This window comes from Fundulus heteroclitus, chromosome 4, assembly GCF_011125445.2.
Source record: "Fundulus heteroclitus isolate FHET01 chromosome 4, MU-UCD_Fhet_4.1, whole genome shotgun sequence".
In the NCBI taxonomy this organism is placed as follows: domain Eukaryota; kingdom Metazoa; phylum Chordata; class Actinopteri; order Cyprinodontiformes; family Fundulidae; genus Fundulus; species Fundulus heteroclitus.
Genome location: NC_046364.1, coordinates 30,610,807 through 30,631,640, shown reverse-complemented (window position 1 = coordinate 30,631,640; position 20,834 = coordinate 30,610,807). Strand labels below are relative to the sequence as shown.

At 41.7% G+C, this 20,834-nt stretch overlaps 1 protein-coding gene across 1 annotated transcript in view; it reads left to right on the top strand.

Annotated features, from left to right (window-relative positions):
• Positions 1-326: 326 nt before the first annotated feature.
• aldh1a2 (aldehyde dehydrogenase 1 family, member A2) overlaps positions 327-20,834 on the top strand; it is a 33,864-nt gene continuing 13,356 nt past the window's right edge. Inside the window, exons 1-7 of the mRNA XM_012855179.3 lie at positions 327-567; positions 10,223-10,327; positions 11,321-11,461; positions 11,815-11,944; positions 14,108-14,169; positions 14,831-14,959; positions 19,302-19,415. Of these exons, the coding sequence (XP_012710633.2) occupies positions 451-567; positions 10,223-10,327; positions 11,321-11,461; positions 11,815-11,944; positions 14,108-14,169; positions 14,831-14,959; positions 19,302-19,415 (798 nt within the window). The 5' untranslated portion in view covers positions 327-450. The remainder of the gene's footprint in view (positions 568-10,222; positions 10,328-11,320; positions 11,462-11,814; positions 11,945-14,107; positions 14,170-14,830; positions 14,960-19,301; positions 19,416-20,834) is intronic.

Genomic DNA, 20,834 nt, shown 5'->3' with positions numbered 1-20,834 from the left:
TCCAGATCTCTGCCATAAGTTGCGGCAAGGCGGTATGAGCATATTTGTGTGTATGTAAAACTATGAATAAGTATGTAAAAAAAAAAACTCCCAACTGTTGCTGAGTGAAAGCGACTGAGGAAAGCGAGCACTACTACGGCGGGAGTGTGTGAGGTGAGGTGGGTGGATGGGTGGGGTGCGTGCGTGCGTTCCTCCTCCTTAACGCGCATGGCTTGAGGTCATTTATGTAAATTCTCGGATTTAATTTTCAAAAGGACGGCCCTTTCTCCCCCCCTTTCTCTTCACCCAATGAAAACGAACCACCACCGACACCTGGCTATAAACCCAGGAAGGAACCCGAAGCTCTAATCAGAAATCCACTGGAAGGAGGAGAAAAAAAAAAGGCTCAGTGAGCAGGGAAGCAGGCAGGCAGGCAGGCAGGCAGGAAGACGAGCGAGCGCTCCAGCCGTGATGACTTCAAGTAAGATCGAGATCCCCGGAGAGGTGAAGAGCGACCCGGCTGCTCTCATGGCATCCCTCCAGCTGATGCCCTCGCCGGTGCCCAACCCGGAGATCAAGCACACCAAGGTCTGTTTCCGTCCACCCGCCTCCGCCTCCGCCTCCGCCGCCGCCGCCGCAGGCTGCGCGCACAGGTCAGATCCGGGAGCTGGACTTTTTCCAGAGTTTGCGCGGCGGTCACGGACAGAATATCACAACTTTATTAATATTTTAAAGTCCCAAATTGAACGAAAAGCGTACTTGCTACAATTAGTGGCGTTACTTAAGTTTTAAGATTTTTTTTAAACTATTATTTATAACTGCGCTCGCACATGCTCCCTGTAGACTATCAGTGCATTACATGCGCACTACTACGCTTAACATTTTACTTGCACCGCGACGATTATGATAACGTCTTTTAATTAATTTCCTTAAGAGCCCAAATTAAATTGAAAGTTTTTTTTTTTAATGTGGCAATAATAAAGGTGCGCGCTCGTGCTCCAGGCGCTGGTAATACATTTCCAATAACCAGTCACGTGCTCCCCCTGTCATGCTGTTTCAGATTTTTATTTCACCTGGGCTGCAGACATTATTACATTATTTCACGTCGCAGCGGGAAACCAATTTATAAACTGCATTTTTATGGGGCTATTAAATTTTTTTATAGAAAACAGCAAATCTGGAACAAAAAGCCCCTCTGTTGTTTTCCATTTCGTTCTCATCATGAAGCTTTTATGTTTTTTTCTCCCCCTTTTCCTTGTCACTTAATTTACATTATAATAGCTCACAGTGAAATTAGGCCTCGGTGGAATTAAGAGAAATTCACGCAAAAGCCTTTTTTTGGATTTACAGTGTTTGCTTTTTATGGCATTTATGATGTCAAAGCAACCTGCAGTTCAAATCCAAATAGCAGCTTAATGCTGTGACCTGAGTGAGAGATTTTTTTTGTCTTCATTGACCTCAAGTTGGTTCAGCGGATAAATTGTTTGGAGGTTAGAATGTGTGTGTTGCGGTGGCTGGCTGGTCGTCTCTGCTGGCAGGGGTGTCCAGGAGATCCAGAAGCAAATGGAAAAAGGAAAATGAATCGAATAAAAGTATCTGACGTCTGATACAAATGATGGTACATAATGATAAAAAGCACTTAATCCAAAGTAGGGTGTTTTACCATTGGGATGGAAATCAGTTTAACCATCTCGAGGCAACTTTCACTGAAATATGTTAGTTTATTCTGCCATATTTCTGGAGATTTATTTCTTTATCTTGGTCCTGCGTGTCTTGGAGTAGATTGATTCAATCAGCTCCCTCTTTGGATCCCGGCAGGAATGTGTAGCTGGAGGTCTCGTCGCCAGCTCTGAGCAGTCAGGACCCAGCCCGCTCCAGTTTGTGGCCTCTTAATCGGTCCTCCTGCACAACAAGTGTTTTTATGATTGCAAGACAAAAGGGCGCTTACGGAGGACAGATTAATGATAGCGTGCCGGGAGTAAGCGCTCGCTGTTAACACATATCTCGGTGTTTTCAGAGCAAAGGCCACGCGGCTAACACAAGCACGCAGAGGATGGTACATGCTGAAAGTCGAGCCCGGGCGTTCGTTTCCCTCTCGCGACGCATGCAGGGCGTTAGACGAAGGGTTGGACACGACGGAGTACAGGAGCAAATTCAGGGAGTGATTTGGTGAATTAACTCCCAGGAATTTTGATCGTCGGGTCCCTGTTGGCTCGGTGTGCTGGGGGGGTAGAAGGGCCGTGATTTATGGGCGCCCCTGACGTGGACTCTCTTCACACCCGGTTCCTGATCTCCACCCCGCTGACTGTGCAGGAAAGACAGCGTTCTTCCTTGAATTTGTCCACTTTGGGACTTAAATATCCAATTTTAATTAGTACTAATTACGATAATTAGTAACCTCTTTTTTTTTTTTTTTGGATTTCAATCTATGGATTGCATCAGGCGCAACTGTAAACAGAGATATGGCTGATACATTATCATGCCCTGACAGATGTCCCATAGAACAGAGAGACATGTGATAAAAAAAAGGGTTATTGCCACTAAGGTTTGCCCCTTGTCCCTTCACCGAGTCATGAACTGCTCGCCTTTCAAAGCCACATTGTGTAACTGTATTGGACGTTTCCCTTTGTGTGCAGATCTGGGAAAATGCATGCATAATTCTCTTTTTAAAATAATAATAATAAAAAAAAAACCACTTTAATTTCTTGCCAAAACCACAAGAAGGGATGTGGTTGCTCACAAGCCCCAACCCCCGAGAGTATTTTTTTTTTTTGCTAGAAGTCGCCAACAGCTGGCAGAAATAGTTTCAATGCTGATAAAGGAAGCCATGAATAAAAGAGTGATGATGACAATTTATTGATGTTTTATGGCTTTCCACTCGTCGCAGAAGCAAGCGAGGGTGAGTTGGTTAAAGTCTCGCTCCTTTTAGCAGGTGATACTTCTGGCCTTTGTGTTTTTTTTTTTTTTTCTTTTTTTGCACAGCTTAGTGATAATGACTTGTTAAACCAGACACTTGGTGGGACAAATTTAACAGGAGGGGGAAGTAAAAGTGGGTCTTTGCTCCTTTTTTTTTCTCTCTTTGCTTTCACAGAGCAGTCTATAAAAGTTTTCAACGTGTGGTTAAAAAAAAAAATCCAACACGTTATTTCAATACTGATTTCATTTTAAACTTAAATAAAAAAAAAAAGTGTTTTATGATTATTTCACTTCATCTAAATGAAACGCTTGGTTGACTCACGTTGTTTATTGAAGACATTTTGTTTTTTAACAATTTCCACGCTGGTTTTATTGAGGCTATAATTGGATAACAACCTCTGATAGCGGCGCCACAAATCTGGAGAACCACAAGCTACCAAAGCTCATTAGCCTTGTTCAGTGTGTGAGAGTTACAGATCTCCTAATCTAATCGAAAGGTATAAATTTTCTTTGTTGCTTTGCGCATGGTGGCATAAGTGCACTTTTCACCATAGGAACTCGCTCTGAATCGGCCTGCTGAGGACTTGTGTATTTGTTAAGCAGTCAATGTAGAGACGTCCTCTTTGGTTTGCGTGAAGAGGAGGTTCCATCAATCTGTCACTGGTTGAGATAGTACAGATGGAGGTTTGGGGCTCCCCGATGCTATGGTGCTGTCCACCGGGGTGTAAATTATGACCCTGCCTCACTGTGTGGGTTAGTGGCCCCGCCTCGCCAGAGCCTGACCTGTAGTCCTGGAGTTTTTCACTTCAAAACCACCATCTTACCGCGATCAAGATCAAACAGAGCCCAAAGTTAGAGGATACGGCACAGCTAGATGATTTATCATGACGAGCACAGCGAGAGCCTCCTCTCTCTCTCTCTCCCTGCTTTCTTCCCTCCCCTTGTACGATCCTCACATGGCCGCAAAGCTCTGCAGCGAGCATCTCTATGGTTGTGACAGGCTAAGTGTGCACTGCCATCAATGTGTCCGTTGGTGTGAAATGCCTACTTGTGCAGCGAATGTAAATTACCGTCTCGGCCCAGACGTCAGCATCATGTCCCCTGGTCTCTTAATCACAGCTGAAGGGAGAGCAGTGACAGCGAGGTTACCCCTCTAACTTCCTCTCCGTTCTTCGCTCGACGTGTAAATCCTCTTGGTGTCATTATAAAAAAAAAAAAAAACACACACACACTTGACTTCATAAATCTGTTGCACTAAACTCTTCCTTTATCGCACACACACACACACACACACACACACACACACACACACACACACACACACACACACACACACACACACACACACACACACACACACACACACACACACACACACACACACACACACACACACACACACACACACACACACACACACACACACACACACACACACACACACACACAGCCTTCCTCAGTGTTTATTTGTCCGTGAAAGAGCACGGCGTTTTCTTTATAAATGACTTCCTCTCTGTCTACTGATCCCCAGAGTGAAGCGATGCAAAATTTTTTCCTTTAACACTCCCTTGACTTGAGTTTTAAAAACTGTAAAGTACACAGGAAACCTGTCAACCCCCCAGTAATTAGAGCGAAGAGGTCAGTTTTCATTGGTGATGCATGGCAATGAATCTGGCGGTTTTTTTTTCTTTCATTAACCCTTGAAAGCCTCACGCAAGAAATAATTGTAGGAGGATTTAGTTGTTTTTCTTAAACATTGCCTGGTTTTCTAATATTTGACACTTTAGACTTTTTGGAGTTATTCTTTTATTACTATAACCAAAAATAAAAACAGGATGTGTGTGCATTCTAAAAACACATGGCACACCAAAACAGCATTTAACAAGAATGAGTAAAATACAGTTGAAAAGCAGATATTTACATACTGTGTATAAAAAGACATAAAACCTTTAATCCTCACTGTCTGACATGTAATCCGACTTTAACTTTCCTGTTCTATTGGCAAGTTAGAATTACCAAAATTTGTATTTGCAAAAAGTCAAGATGAGGATCTTTTGGCGGCACACCTGTGGATGCACGTTAAGACCTGCCGCTTCCTTGTTTGGCATCATGAAAAAAAAAATCAAAAGAAATCATCTAAAATATCACTATGAGGGAATTGTGGAGCTCCAAAACTCGTATTCCTCCTTGACAAAATGTCTGAAGAAGCCATCTTCATCTGTTCCAATGATTATACTGAAATATAAACAGTATTGGGATGTCCAGCTCTCGTACCGCTCAGAAAGGAGACGGGTTCTGTGTCCCACAGATTAATTTATTTTGGTGTGAAATGGTCACATCAACCCTAAAAGAGAAGCTAAAGAGCTTGTATTGACGATGGAGGAAGCTGATAAGATTTTTTTTTAAACATTATCCATGTTAAAACAAGTCCCGGACTGACATGGGCTGAAAAGCCACTCAGTGAGGAAGAGGCCATCACTCCACAAGCAACATTAAAACCGAGACAAGGGTTTATAAATGCACACAGGGAAAAAAATAATTTAACTAATTAAAACATTTGTGGACGATGACTGCACAAAATTATTCACAAAGTGGCTTAGGGACAGCAAAGTCGATGTTTTGGAGTAAAGCCCTAATTTCTGTCCCAAAGACTATTTGTGGTCACAGCCGTAAAGGTATGCATGAACAAAATGGCCCACAGATCTGACTCAGTTACATCGGATCTGCCTGGAGGACCAGGCCACGACTCCAGCCAACCGTTGTGAGAAGCTTGTACAAGGAAACCCCAAAACTTTTGTCCCAAATCATATTCCTCTAGAAGTTATTCTACCAAATGCTAAACAAAAATATGTAGACCTCTGAAGAAGAAAAAAAAGCCTGTTAGAAAGTTGTGTTCTTTTTGTGGCACTTAGGAAATAGCCATAATTTGGGTTATCATTACTCGCCTAATGCAGGAAATAATTTATCTGATATAATGTCTGATCATCATAAAACGTTTTGGATATTCATATAGCAACATATTTGCTCAATTAAAAGCAGCAGGTTTTTGAGTAACGTGCAAACTTTTCTGAAATACTTAAACAGTATTACTGCTAGACCTCTCAAAAAATAATGTAATGGATTCTGAGAAAACAACTGAGTTGATTTTAAAAAGCAGTGCTTGAATCCATTATTTATTTATTTTTGTCACATAGTCTTGGAGTCATCCCTCACACATGCGGCGACAGGAAAAAGATGTATGCCAGTCAACCACAGAGGGGTCGCCCTCCCCAAAAGGCAGGAGTGCGGGGTGGCATTGTCTCTGGGAGTGTGAATGAAAAACATGAAGGCTCCATGGTGTCAAACATGTGAAGAGAAGCAGGAGGAGGAAAGAAAAAAAAAAAAGGAAAACCCACGGCGGCTCTCCCCTTTCACATGCTCTCCTCACTTGTAACAGTAGTAATTATAAAGACTTTCTGAAACCCATCCAGATGTAGAAAGGAAACAGAGGTCCTGCGATAGGGGAGGATATGAAACTTCCTGCTCAGACGAAGCGTTTTCAGAGCCTGTAGGACACGTCTGGGCTGTGGGATCTCGTGGTGCGGCGCATAAACACACACACACGTCCCTAATCCAGCCACCATCCTCCCTGCTTTAAAGAAAAAAAGGCAAAGGGGCTTCACACATTCCTTCGGCCTGCTAGCATCTGAGCCGTGAGAGGAAACAGAGAGCCAAACAGATGTTTCGTTGGCAGCAGAAAGTATTTTTGGCTTCTCCTGCTTCCCATTGCAGGGCACTTAAAAAAAAAATTAATGATCACAAAATGTTAGGAAAAACTGTTTACCCAAAGTTTTTTTCTTTAAAACGAGAGCCGCTGTCAGAAATGAGATCTCTGCACAAGGAAGCAATTTGTAGCCGACTCAAACGGCGCGGGGATGAAAAAGCCTAATTTTAAAACTTGTGAGTTTACATCATTCCCTATCTTTAGGTTAAAGCCCAGATAAAGCCCGCGCAGATGACGGGACTGACAGCTTTCACTGAAAAGCACGGGCAATGCTAAATATTTGCAGCTGCCCTGTGACCTGTGCAGACATTCTTGGCCTCCATTCTTCGCTCTCGTCCACCTCAGGCGTCCGTCATACGGTTCCTTACAAAAGAATTAATGCTCTTTCTCCTTTTTTAATACGTTTGTTTTTTTTGTACGATAGAGCAGAACAAGGTAGATCATAACCGTGAAGTGAAAGCAAAACGATTTAAACAGATTTCTGCCAAAAAAAAAATCCAACTGTGGTTCAGTGCGTACAGTGCTCCTCTTGCAATACGAAAGTGGAGGGTTTGATTCCACCTTCTTCATGCAATCTGTCGATGTGCCCCTGGGCAAGACACTTGGATACCGATCTGCATCTGTATGAACGTATAATTGTCTATGAGTGCGATTTTATGAACGTGGCTGTGGCCTTTAGCGCTCTGAGTGGTCAGTATGTCTAGAAAAGTGCAAACCTGCTTCAAAATGTGAACCCAGTCCTACTTAGTTTGATACCCCTAAAAAAAGAAAAATTTGACCCAGTTTCCTTTATAGGTCACTTGTTAAATAGAGTCTACCTGTGTGCGATTTAATCTCAGTGTTAATACAGCTGTTCTGTGAAAACGATGCGACTCTGGAGGAGCTGCAGAGATCCACAGCTCAGCTGGGGAGAACATGTTCAGCTCTTAGTAATGTGTTGCAAAAATGTGGCCCTCATTGAGATCAGCCTGGCTCTTGCAGTTTATCACAAGCCATGTAGGGACGACAAAAATCTCACGAAGGAAGGTGCACAGGTAAAATTGGACCATAATTAGACTTTTTGGGCTAACCTTAAAAACCCTGCATGTGTCAGAAAACTAACACTACAAGTCAAGCTGAACCCACCCTGGTGGTGGAGGTGTCACGCTGCACTGGAAACTTTTAATTAGCAGATAAATTTGATACGAGGATGGCTAAATCCTCGGCGATCCAGGATGAAAACCTGTTAGAGGTGACAGAGGTTCACCTTCCAGCAGAAAAACGTCCCTACAAAATATGTTAAAATGGCCTAGTCAAAGTCTAGACCTAAATCCAGCTGGTAATCTGTGGCAAGACGTCCAAATTGGTGTTCACAGACTATTTTGCAGAAAAGAACGGGAGCATTTTTTTTCTCTAAATGTGGTAGAATGGTAGAACAAGTTTTCCCTACAAAGACTTTACAGAAACGCACTCAACATTTTCAGATTTGTATTATTTTGTCTTTAAATATGTGCACTTCTTCACGTCGGTCTCTGAAAAAAAGTCAAATAAAATTAAATTTATGTGGTTGTAAGATGTCGAAATGTAAAACCGTTCAAAGGGTGCGATTAGTTTTGCCAGCGGTAAAGCCTATTTATTGATTGTTGAACAACGATTTACAACTGAAAGTGTTGTTTGGTAAAAAACAAACTAATGGCTTTTCTAGTAATAAAAGGAGACGTTTTACTGCACTTTCTCGATGGCGGCTTAAACTTTCATAAACACAGACCCATTATGAGAAGCGATAGCAAAGACCCTGCAGGGAAAGGGAAAAGAAAACACCATTAGTCATTTGAAAATGTGCACCCTTGCACTTGTTTTTTCATCCTTGTGTTCTTTGCCCCCTTGTCGGAACGATCCTAAAACAGTAATTTTAAGAAACCTTGAGAGTTGATTTACAACCCGGGCCTGTCATCTTAATCAAACCCCTCAATGGACCGGGGACAAAAGTCCAGCACCAGTCTGAGCCCAGCGAGAGGGCCGAGCCAAGCGGCATCTGACAGTGGTCCTTTTCTAGCCGTGATTTAGGTGGGGCCTGCTCCACAGCGGATTTTTTTTTTTTGTCGTCGTGCTTTATCCCTTCTCCTTTAGGCGCAACCAACGAGAGAGGTTACGCCACGGATAAAGCTGCCCATGGTCCGCATTCTTGCCCAGGCTGTTGAGGCTGTCAGGGGGGCTCCTCTGATTTAGGGTGCCCCACTTCAGTGGCCCCTATAAATTTAAAAACTAATTCAGTGCTCTGCAGGACTTTTTGTTGTTTTTCTTTTCTTCTTCTTCTTTTTTTTTTTTTTTCGCGGCGGGCCTTCTTCTCCTTATAGTTACTGACAATTTTATGAAGTGCTCTTAATGAGCAGCAGATTAAAGGTGGCCTCCGATTGTAAGGCGTGGAAGAATACATGCTAGGGGCCAGAGAGGAGTCTCGCTACATGTGTGTTTCGGCGTGTGGGTGACGCAACATCTTAGATATCTCCTCTGAGGTTATATGCATAACCGAGTCTACGTTATCGGTCAATAAGCTGGATGCCATAACAGCCTGAGAGCGAACAGAAAAAGAGGTTTACAGCCAATTAAATAGCACTTAAAGGGCGGTGTTTATTAGGGTAAACATACTGGAGAGTTTAGGAGGGCTCAGGCCGGTGGGATACTTGAACCCTGCCTCTCAGCTTTGCTCCCAGAGCAGAAGAGAAGGATGGTAAGAGCACATGTATACACAGAGGGATTTATGCCAGCAGATGCTCTCCTTGCACTCTATCTATCAGAAGGACTGACAGCCATTAAAAACAGACCGTGCGCGCCCCTCCTAATGAATCTAAACATGTCTCCTTCAGCAGACACACCTCGCATTTCGTCGGACTCTTCATCTGGAGCTCCAGAAAACTCTTTTTCGCCGACACAATCCTCACTCTCCCCGCCGTTGTCCAAACATTTATTTTCCTTTAGCTCGTTATGGACGTTAAAGACGTCCTGTTTGGAGTCCCGGGCGGTTGTTTTAACGGCAGACTCGCTTTAACGCTTCACAGGAACCGAGCGCAGCGCCGTGTTTTATGATCTCGTAAATGAGCGGCGATGTTGTGAAACGTGTGTCTCTGTTGCTTGGGGGGGTGGCTGGGTGGCTGGGGGTCTTGTGTCTGATAGGGATTTATCCCCCTCCATCCCCACCTGCACGCACACACGCACACACACAGAGTCTCACACTCCCACCGCCCCCCTTTGTCTGCACGGTGGAGCACTCCCCAGAGAGCAATGCTGGACACACAGGAATCTCTGTCCAGATTTCCAGAGATTCTCCCATATCGTTTACACGAGAGGCTGGACATGCTGGGCCTACTGCCTGAGAGCTCTTAGTGTTTCACAGACGGAAGGCGCTCTGCTGCAGCCACAATAGTGTGACAACCAGGTTACTTAATGTAGCATAAACATGCAATAAGAAGTAATCATCCTTTCCATCCACTGTTGCAATATGGCAGCAGTCAAAATGGAATCAACTTTGAATTGGTAATTGTTGCATGCAACTAAAAAGTAAAAAAAAAAACGTTTCTTTTGCAGATTTTCATCAATAATGAGTGGCACCACTCCGTTAGTGGGAAGGTCTTCGCCGTCTACAACCCGGCTACCGGAGAGCAGATCTGTGAGGTCCAGGAGGCAGATAAGGTAAGTCCAGAACAAGCCCAGAGGCCTGGATAACACAATCCAACATTATGGCAGCAACACCATGGCACTGCTGCTCTATTTAAATTACAAACTGGTATATGGGATAAGTAAAACTGCAATATAGTCTTTAAACATTGGTATTAATATAACATTAATGTTATTTTGAGATAAAGTTGGTCTGTTTATGATTTCTCTGATATATTAGAGTTTAAGGTTTAAGTTTTTTTTCTCTGACTGGTAGTATTATCGACCAATTATATCCTCACTTGAATCTGATCAGAGCTCAGGATTAGGGGTATATATATATATATATATATAATGACAATGAGTCATTATATAAGGTCAATAAGATTCAGTTTAATCTTATTGAATGAAACACAATGTTTTCACTTCAGCGGTTTTGATTTTCCCATGATGTCACAAAAGGACTTAGTGTTTGAAATGTTGCTTCATCAAAAGCTTGCAAAGCCATGATATCATCATCTGGACTTCCCATTAAAGTTTAAATTTAGTTTTAATGTAATGTGTGTGAAACTTCTAAATCTGAAGGGGAAAACAACTCTAAACAAATTTTCCCCTTATTTTGGCATGCTGGAAATAGCAAACAGGAACTGTTTGGTCTGATGTAAGGTTTGACATTGAGGAAAAGAAGGTTACTTGTCCCTTATTTTACAATGATGTTTGCATACACTCACAAGGATGCTAAATATAAAGTCCTCTATTGACCCTCAATAAACACTTACATCCCGAGTAGCTTTACTATGATATTTTTCACGTCTATAGAAACAGATATTATGTCCTTATTAACTAGGAGACAGATCCATTTATATAGTTTCTTTATTTACTTGTGAGCTTTGCAATCTAATAATCCATCTTTAGCCAATGAAATTACATTTTCAAACACATTTCTTTCACTGAGACATGTTATTAGCCTGAAAACATCACTAGTGTTAAATCATTCGATATATTTGAGATAATTATCGTGTCTTGTAGGCGGATGTTGATAAAGCGGTCCAGGCTGCTCGCCTCGCATTTTCTCTGGGTTCGGTCTGGCGAAGGATGGATGCATCGGAGAGAGGACGACTCCTGGCAAAACTGGCTGACCTGGTGGAGCGAGACAGCGTCTATTTAGCAGTAAGTGGATGAACAATGAATCTCTATATCTATGTATATAAGGGCTAATCAGCATTCTGGTGCAAAACTGTTTTTTTTTTTATTTCATTTTATCCGTTTGTTTCTTTTCCTTTTGTATTTCCAAACTTTTCCGGTGCGTTTCATTTCCTCCTGCGAAGCTGCTCTCGGTCTCCTTCGTCTTGGCAAATAGAAATATTTGCCTTGCCTTAAAGAGAACTGACGGGCTGTATTTGTAGTTCAATGTTATCTTGGTGTCACTTTTCACCCGTGGGTGAGTGTAAAGCATGAACTGGTTCAGATCGCAAGGTTATATCACATTTTTTCCCCAAAATGTCTCCCTCTTCTCTCCCCAGACTATTGAGTCGCTGAACAGTGGGAAGCCTTTCCTGCCCACCCTGTTTGTCGATCTCCAGGCAACTATAAAGACCCTTAGATACTTTGCCGGATATGCAGACAAGATCCATGGAACCTCCATTCCAATGGGTGAGAGCTTGCTTAGAGGAACTACAGCAGGGGTAGAAGGAAATCAACTTCATTGATGACCGCTAAAGAGCCAAAAATATGATTTTGGAGCTGAAAATGATGGTGTCGTTTGGAGTGTGATTTAAAACGAAGCCTAATTTTGGTTACCAAAGCTGAAAAGCTGTCAAACACTGGAAATTTGGTTGCTTAATTATATTTCTAGTAGGGCTAGACGATAATTCAATAACAATATATATCGATCGATAGAAAAAACGGGTCAATAAAAAGGGTCAACAGAATAACAGTTTCCCTTCCTTTTGCATTCTAGCCATGAAGGTTAATACTACAGTCGTTACATCCTCCCAACCAATCACAACGCAGACCCAGGAACGCTCCGTTACCAAGCTCCGCCCCCTTCAAAGGGTTCAGAGAGCACACTTTCTTTTTTCTTTTTTAAAAAAACTTGCAGTTTTGGTAAAAAAAAGTTGGTTGAATAAATGGCTGACCTTAAATTCAGTGTTTGTGTGTTCTGCATTTAAAAATAGGTCACTAAACAACAGCATAAAAAAGCCAGGGCTGCACTTATATATAAGTAAATATATGTTTAGAATTTGTTGACAATTATCGATCAATATGATTTCTATTTTATCAATATGCTTTTTTTTCCTATATCATCTAGCCCTTAATTTCTAGTGCCGTTTTCTTTATCATAAGCTCCCTTCTGGGTATTTAGAAACATTTACGAATATGTAACAGGTCATGTTTTATGGCCCTTGAGGCACTACATACAGCATGGATAACCTGATTTTTCTAACGTATGTGTCATGTAGGTGAACAAGCATAAAAGATAACAGGTGTCACTCAAAAGCGGCATAGTTAGATGTAAGTTATGACCAGCCAAACGTTAAACATATTTACTTTAATCCATTAATCAATCTGTATTAATACGCTTTATTATCAAAGCCTAAGTTTAGATGTAAACTTTAAACATAAAGACTAATGCTAACGCAATCATTTAAATTTAGTAGCTGTTTTATAACAAAATTGGAGCATTTACATATTCTAGATTTTGCATAAGAAGTGTTCTCATACTCAGAAAAGAAAGACAACAAATTGGTGGATAATCCCAACCCCTGTTATCCATTCACTGTTCTAAGGTTGCAGCCTCCAGTTTCGTCCCCCTGACACAGTGAAATTTGCTGTTTGAAGAGGTCGGCTGTCGATTTCAACAGGAAGGAGGAGAAAAAAAAAGAATGAGAGCGCGGACATGAGAAACCTGTTGATACCACCGCATTGTTCCTCTCAAAGCTTCTGTTATTTGCTGCTGCCAGAGCGGCCGCGGTGTGCCTTTTCCCAGGCCTGTGCTCTGAGTTTCGCTCCTCTTGGAGGCTTTTCTTTTTTTTTTTACATTAAAGGAGCAGGGATATTCCTATAGCCGGCATGATGTAAGGAGTCCTGTTTGTTCACCTGTCAGGATACGGTGCAGTACACCCACCATCAACAGCCCCCTCTGTCTCTCTGGCATGTTAAACCGGGGCTTGCGGTATTAAATTTGTATCACAGGCAGCGTGTCATGAATAGGGAGTGTCATTATGCCGAGCACCTTTGGCTCACCGCTGTTCACAAGGTTCTACTGTTTCCCACAAAAGCAAATATTTGGCTTGTCATCTTCCTCTGATCATTGCGTCCAAACGCAACATTAGGCAACAATCAGCTGACCGCTGTTGTAATAAATTCTTACACACGTTTCTCAATATGGATTGTTTTTGCGGCGCGTGAACAAGCATGGCACACCCTCCGTAACAACCTCCTTTTACTCAGCTAATGCGAGAGGAATGAGCGAACCTTTCCAGCATAACACCCATCTGTATGACCTAAAACACACACACACACACACACACACACACACACACACACACACACACACACACACACACACACACACACAGGCCTCGAAACGTAATCTCTCACTTGGGTAAAGAAAGCAGGAATGTTCAGCGTGGATTCATTTACAAATTAGCATCTTGAGTTGACAACAGCGGCGGTGTCAGGTGGTAAATTTTTAACATGTGTTTGAGTTACTTTTCAAGCTTTTCAGCAAAAGTTAGGATTTAGTAACCCAGATTTTTTACTTTTTTATGTGTGTGTGTGACTGCTTATGTCTGCATGTGTTTTCCTTCACAGATGGAGAGTATTTGACATTCACCAGATATGAGCCCATCGGAGTTTGCGGACAAATTATCCCCGTGAGTATAAGCCTTTCTTCAAGTGACATGCACAGCAGTGAGAGGAAGAGAAAGGCAGATAAGAAAGAACCTGGCTGATTATGAAAGAGAAAGTGGTCGGTTTATTGGATTATGTTCTGATTTTCCAGTATTTCGCTGACAGTCACTGTTTATTTGGATAAAACCCACTCAATAAGACCCCCCCCCCCCTCCACCCCCACTCCCACCCCTAAATTACTGTGCCAGTGAGGTTGAGTAATTATAAATGAGAAATGAGAAGGGATTTCACTTGTTGGGCTTTCAGGGAGGGAGAATGACAAGAAAGGAGGAAAAGGATGAAGGAGACACTGGTGATTGTGCAAGAGTGCAGAAAGCGTGTGGTTCTGCCCCGAGCCCCATGGGCTTCTCTGTAAGGCAGAAATAACACAGGCCTGCGTGCTGTACAGCGATACGGCTCCATTGCACATGTGTTGCAATTTCCCGACTTTCTCAGAATGCTGTGGGAAGCGAAAACACCGAACCGGTGCCGAGAACATTTTCTCACTTGACTATGTTTAGACAGAACGAAAATGAGAGTAAGTGACTTAGGAGCGATGAGTTATTGAACTTGACTCGTGACCACCCAGTGTGTCAGTTGCATGATTTTTCCGGCTTGTGTGTGCGTGTTGCGTGTTGTGCGCAGTGGAACTTCCCTCTGATGATGACGGCGTGGAAGCTGGCCCCGGCGGTTGCGTGCGGAAACACCGTCGTCCTGAAACCAGCTGAGCAGACGCCGCTCACCTGCCTCTACATAGCGGCTCTCGCCAAGGAGGTAAACCTTACAGACATTCTGCCAACTACACACGTCTCATTAACACTGACATTCTAAAAGTCATCATTTATATTTCATTTCTCTTTTGCTGTTGACGCTAAAGGCACAATCTGGCCTGTGAATTTGGCACAACACACTATTTGGACAGCCCAGTGTTAATGTAGCTTCAAGGCGACAAAAACAGGGTAACACTTTATTTGAAGGGGTGTACATAAGACTGACATTACACTCTCATAAACATGACATAACACCTGTTATGAACATAAATGACTCTTTATGAATGTTTAGGACTGTTGTCATTAATTGTCATTTGGTGAATTATGACACTATTAAAGCAAAGTTGACATTGTTTAACATGTCTTTGTTATGACAAGCCCTTAACTTAACAAAACCCCAAGCCCTTAATTTAACCTAATCCCAAATCAAGCCCTAAACTTAACCTTGTTTCTGTTAATGTCAAGTTGTCATAACAAAGACATTTTAAACAATGTCAACTTTGCTTTAATAGTGTCATAATTTACCGAATGACAATTAATGACAACAGTCCTAAACATTCATAAAGAGTCATTTATGTTCATAACAGGTGTTATGTCATGTTTATGACAGTGTAATGTCAGTCTTATGTACACCCCTTCAAATAAAGTGTAACCAAAAACGGATCTTTAACATTGTGTCACCTGCACTCACCGGGGCATCTTTTCAGACTGAAGTCCTGCTTTTGACTCGTATTTTGTGGATTTTTTTTTGTGTGTGTGTGACAGACCAACACAAATGGTGACAGATGAAACACGTATATCCAAAAAATCCTGTCAAACCAGTTGCACTTTGAGGTTGCATGAATAGTGAATACAGCCTACATGTGTGTAATTTAATCTCAGGATAAATCCAGTTGGTCTGTGAAGACCTCAGAAGTTTGTTATAGATGTTCATTCAACAATCAGCAGCATGAAGAGCAAAGAGTACAGCAGACAGATCAGACTTAAAGTTATGGAGAAGTGTAAAGCACCGTCAGGTTATAAGACAATAAACCAGGTTTTAAACGTGTCTTGGAGCACTGTTCAATCTATCATAAAAAAAAAAAATGGAAATATAACCTACTAAGGCATTGTCGACCACCAAAACAGACATACTGGGCAATTAGAGCCTTGATCAGGGATTAAAAGCCAAAAGACCCGTTGTAACTCTGGAGGAGCTGCAGAAATCAACCGCTCAGGAATGAGCCTTTAATGGTATGAAGAAAGCCATTGTTGAAAGAATGCCCCTAGAGGTCCAGTTTAAGGTTTACCACATGTCAAGCAAGGCTCACAGTCAACATGTGGAAGAAGGTGCTCTCATCAGATGGGACCAAAATTTACCTCAACAAAAAAAAATGCTGTGTTTTGGAAAATCAACACGCTTCATCCCTCTGAACACAGCCTCCCAGAGTAAAAAAAAAAAGGGATGGTGTCAGCATCAGGGGATGCTTTTCTTCAGCAGGGACAGGGAAGCAGATCAGAGCTGATGGGAAGATGGATGGGGCTAAATACAGGGTAATCCTGGAAACAAACACTATTGGAGGCACCAAAAGACCTGAGACTTGAGTTGAGGCTCACCTTCCTTCAGAACAGTGACGATAAACACAGACACCCAGGGCAACACTGGAAACATATAGATCAAAGCGTATCCATGCGTTACAATGGCCTAGTCAAAGTCCGGACCTAAAATCCAGCTGAGAGGCTGTGGCTTGACCTGTATGTTGATGTTAACCGAGATTGTCCATCTAATCTGACTGCGCTTGAGCTGTTTTAGGGAAAGAACCATGGACAAAAACGTCAGTCTCTAGATGGATAAAGCTGGTACAGAAAATCCCCAAAAGACTAAAATAATTAATGTTGACCTAGCACTTAAAATCCCAACAATCCCAATACATTGTGGTTTGTGGTTATAACATGACAGAATGTAAGTTGATGTACATTGTGCCACAACACGGATAATAACCAACAAATCAGGAAAACACAAGTACAGTTCTTTCTTTCTTGTTGATATGTTCTTTATTGTGACTCACCAACGTTACTCCTTCCTCAGATTACACTTTCTTCTGTCACTCATGTTTATTCTGTTGTCCTGCAAAAACCCACCTTCAAAAATGTTCCTCCGCGAGAGTCTTGTTACATGTGAGACGCACGGAGATCTCTGTGGGAATCCCTGTGGTATTTCGTCCGACACTCCCATCATTGTTAGTATAAAAACAGAACGTTCGACTTTGACAGACTCCACAGAGAAATGTTATGTTATGAGCTACACGTTCATGGGAAAGGACCGCTGCCTTGACAGCGGTCCAGAAAACAGTAATTGACGAGTCAGACAAAAAAAAAAAAAAAAAGGAGACTGATAAACAAGCTGGCTTTTTCAGGTTTCTGAGTGGAAAGTTTAGTGGAAGGAAGAAAAAAGTGACTACACAACAGGGATATTCACAACCTTGTGAATATCCTTGTGAATAACTTTTATAATTGATGTAAATTTAAAAGCACACATTTTTGCACTATTAATGCCTTTTCTTTGCACCATTATCTTTGCACTATAAACATGGTTGAACATTCTTTTGCACACTTTTTAAAAACTGCTTTTCTCCTGCACTGTTACATTCTTATCACTGCTGCACTCTATATTGTACCGTTATTTTTATTTCAATTGCAATCTCATTACATTGTCGTAAGCTGTGTGCAACGAAATTTCAAACGACAATAGCGTTTGTGTAAGTCTAAGTCTCTAAGTCTAAGGTTAGGTGGAGAATTGTAGCCTGCGCTGGATTTGTAAACTCACAATCCCTGCAAATAGTATCCTCTCATTATTTCCGAAAAAATAAATGCAATTTAGAAATGTTTCTATCGTGGAGGCTTACCAAAACTGAGCCAGTTTTGTTTTGGAGCTTTTACACTGTAAGTGGCTGCAGATGCTCAAATAAATATTTTCAAAAAGAGAAGAAATGATTGCTTCATCATATGAGAGTACTGAGTCATTCCAATTACTTTGCCTCAGAGCTGTATGACTTTCTAGTAATCATTTAAATCAGGTTTACTTTAGGCTCTCTGATGGTCTTTCAAAACTTTTCAGCAAATTTTTTTTTCTAAGTATTTCCGTTCAATCATTCTTACCTTAACAGGACGCAGTATAGGGTTAGTTTAAAGTTTGCTGAGTGGGAATCAGACTTAAAAGACTTTTAACAGTATCTGAACTGAACAAACTATTTGACAGAAAACCTGCAAAATGTAAGGATCCTCCAGTTGATCATCTGCTGTAAGTTCAGCAAATATCTCTTAGGAATCTCCGTACTCCTTACTGGTACCAATACTACTCTCAAACATATTTCATACTTTCAATTAAGGAGATGAAGAGTCCAATTTAATGCAAAATGTTTTATAACTTGTCGTTTTATGGGTAGACAACAATGGTTTATCTATTTACTTGAGGAGCCTTTTCATGGCTGAACAAGATGAGGTAGTTTAACAATCATTCATCTGACAATTGTTCATAAAGGGCAGAGAATAAGGTAAAAAAAAAAATGGTCAACGTCCTGAGAAAAACTCCCAAAAACCTTCAAAAAGCCTAGAGGACTACAGATTAAAAGTATTTAAAAGATAATATGAAAGTTTGAAAGCCACATTTTAAAAAAAAGGTGGATGCCTAAACATTTCTGCACAGCTCTGGATGCTCCCTATAATTGCAAAGGGAGTTGATTACTTAGCTTTGATGAAGAGGAATTTGGAAACTTGCTTGTTATTTCACGGGTTAAACCTGAAATATAAGCGCTGACACATCACAAGAATGCGCTGACAAACTGAATATAAGATCTAAAGTATTATCTCATATTGTAATACATACAGTTCAGCTCAGGCAGTTGAGTCAACAGAAAGTAAGATTAAGAACCCTAACAAATGTGTTTTTCATTTTAAACCAGTAGTGCGTGGTAAATGGGTTGCAGTGCATTGAAAAGTGCAGCTGTGCAGATATTTCCCCTCCTTTTCAGACTCAATCTTCTGAGCCGTCTGGACAGAATAGAAACAAACACATGTGCAAGTTAAACAGCACAGGAACAATCCAGGCTCACATTACGATTCCAGTCCCGCTAAGTAATGTGCAAATGTAAGTGTCCACATCCGCTCTGTTTCCCGTGTGTCCTCCCCGGGCTGCGCCTCTTTCTGGAGACTATCTGTCTGTGGCCCTCTTCCTTGTGATGTTCTCCCCGTTCCCTAGTTAAAGGCAGGTTGGGCTGGGTCCGGATTCCCCCCGCACTGCCTGCGGTTTTGCTTGGCTCTGCTGTCATCTCCGCTAAAGCTTGTTTCCTCTCGTATTGTTTTGACAGGCCGGGTTTCCACCGGGAGTCATCAATATTTTGCCAGGATACGGTCCAACAGCAGGAGCTGCAATTGCTTCGCACATGGGCATAGACAAAGTGGCTTTCACGGGATCAACCGAGGTATGTGTTTCTCAGATCTGCAGCTGCTGCTCGCTTGCTTTTGTCACAGACAGCGAGTGACACAGTGACCAACATGTGGCGAGCAGAAGGAGCAGGCTGGGTAATTAGGGGATGTTGTGTGCGTAGACTTAATAACAAACAAATGGGGTCTTACATAAGTTGCCTGGCATGTCATTAATCCTTGTGACGGGGCTTTGATTTTATCTGTCACACATGCACATATAGTTGAAACCAGATATTTACATACAGCGTATACAGAGTCAGCATTAAATAGTTTTCTCTTGCCGTCTCGATATTATGCCAGACTAAACTTCAGTCTATTTCCTGTTTCTAAATACAAGAAGACTCAGTTGGAGACAAGGTTTAGAACATCTTTGCTAAAAAGTCACAAATTCACATGCATTTCCGTTTTATTCGGTAGAATTGCCTCTTAAAACTTTAAAACTTCAAAACGCAAGTAACAGTTTGCTGGAAATTTGGCCCATTCCTCCTGACACAACTGGTGTCACTGAGTCAGGTTTGTAGGCTGTCTTAATCACATAAACCTTTCCAGCTCTGCTCAAAATTTTCTGATCGGACTAATATCAGGGCTTTGTGACGGCCGCTTCAAGATATTGACATTGCTGTCCTTAAGCCGCTTAGATGGGGGAGGCTTAAGGACAGCTGGGGGGGATCGCTGGATGTCCCACCCAGGGATGAACCAAACTTCTTGAGGTCCACCATTCTCCTTCAGAAATCCTGGCTTAATCCTTTAGATTTTCTCATAATGTCTCACAGGGAACCAATGTTTTTGATGTGTTGCCTTAAAATACATCCATCAGTAACTCAAATGTTGTGAATGACTTAAGTAAACATTAAATATTATGATGATCAAATACATTTTTTAAGGGTTTTCTCTTTCATTGTTCTGGCTTTTAGTAAATATAAATCATTTTTGGATCCCTGGCTGTCCTGAAACAGGAAATGTTTTGTCTGATATAATATAAGACAATGAGGGGAAAATGTTGCGCAACTTTATATACAGTGTATGTATATGTGTGGTGTTGTATTTGTAGTGTCAGAAGTATAAAACATGTTTCCCTGTGATTCTGTGCTCCGGTTGCCTTCAGCCATCTCTTCCATGTTTAAAGTTTTTTTCCTTTATCTCACTGGATCTAGAGCGGATAAACCCCGGCTTGCTTTGTAGAGCAGGGAAGAAGCTAATACAAAGCAAAAGGACATACCATTTTAGGTTTGGAGTGTTGTGGTCTGAACACATTCCTGTGGCAGACAGCAGAGAGACAGCAAATAACCTCTCCGTAGATCATTTATAAACATCTGTCATTTCCACCCAACCACCTTCTCTGTTCTAAAAGTAGAATATATAACATGATGTGTTTAACAAGTACCTTTGGAAAGTGAACAAAGTTTCCTCTGACT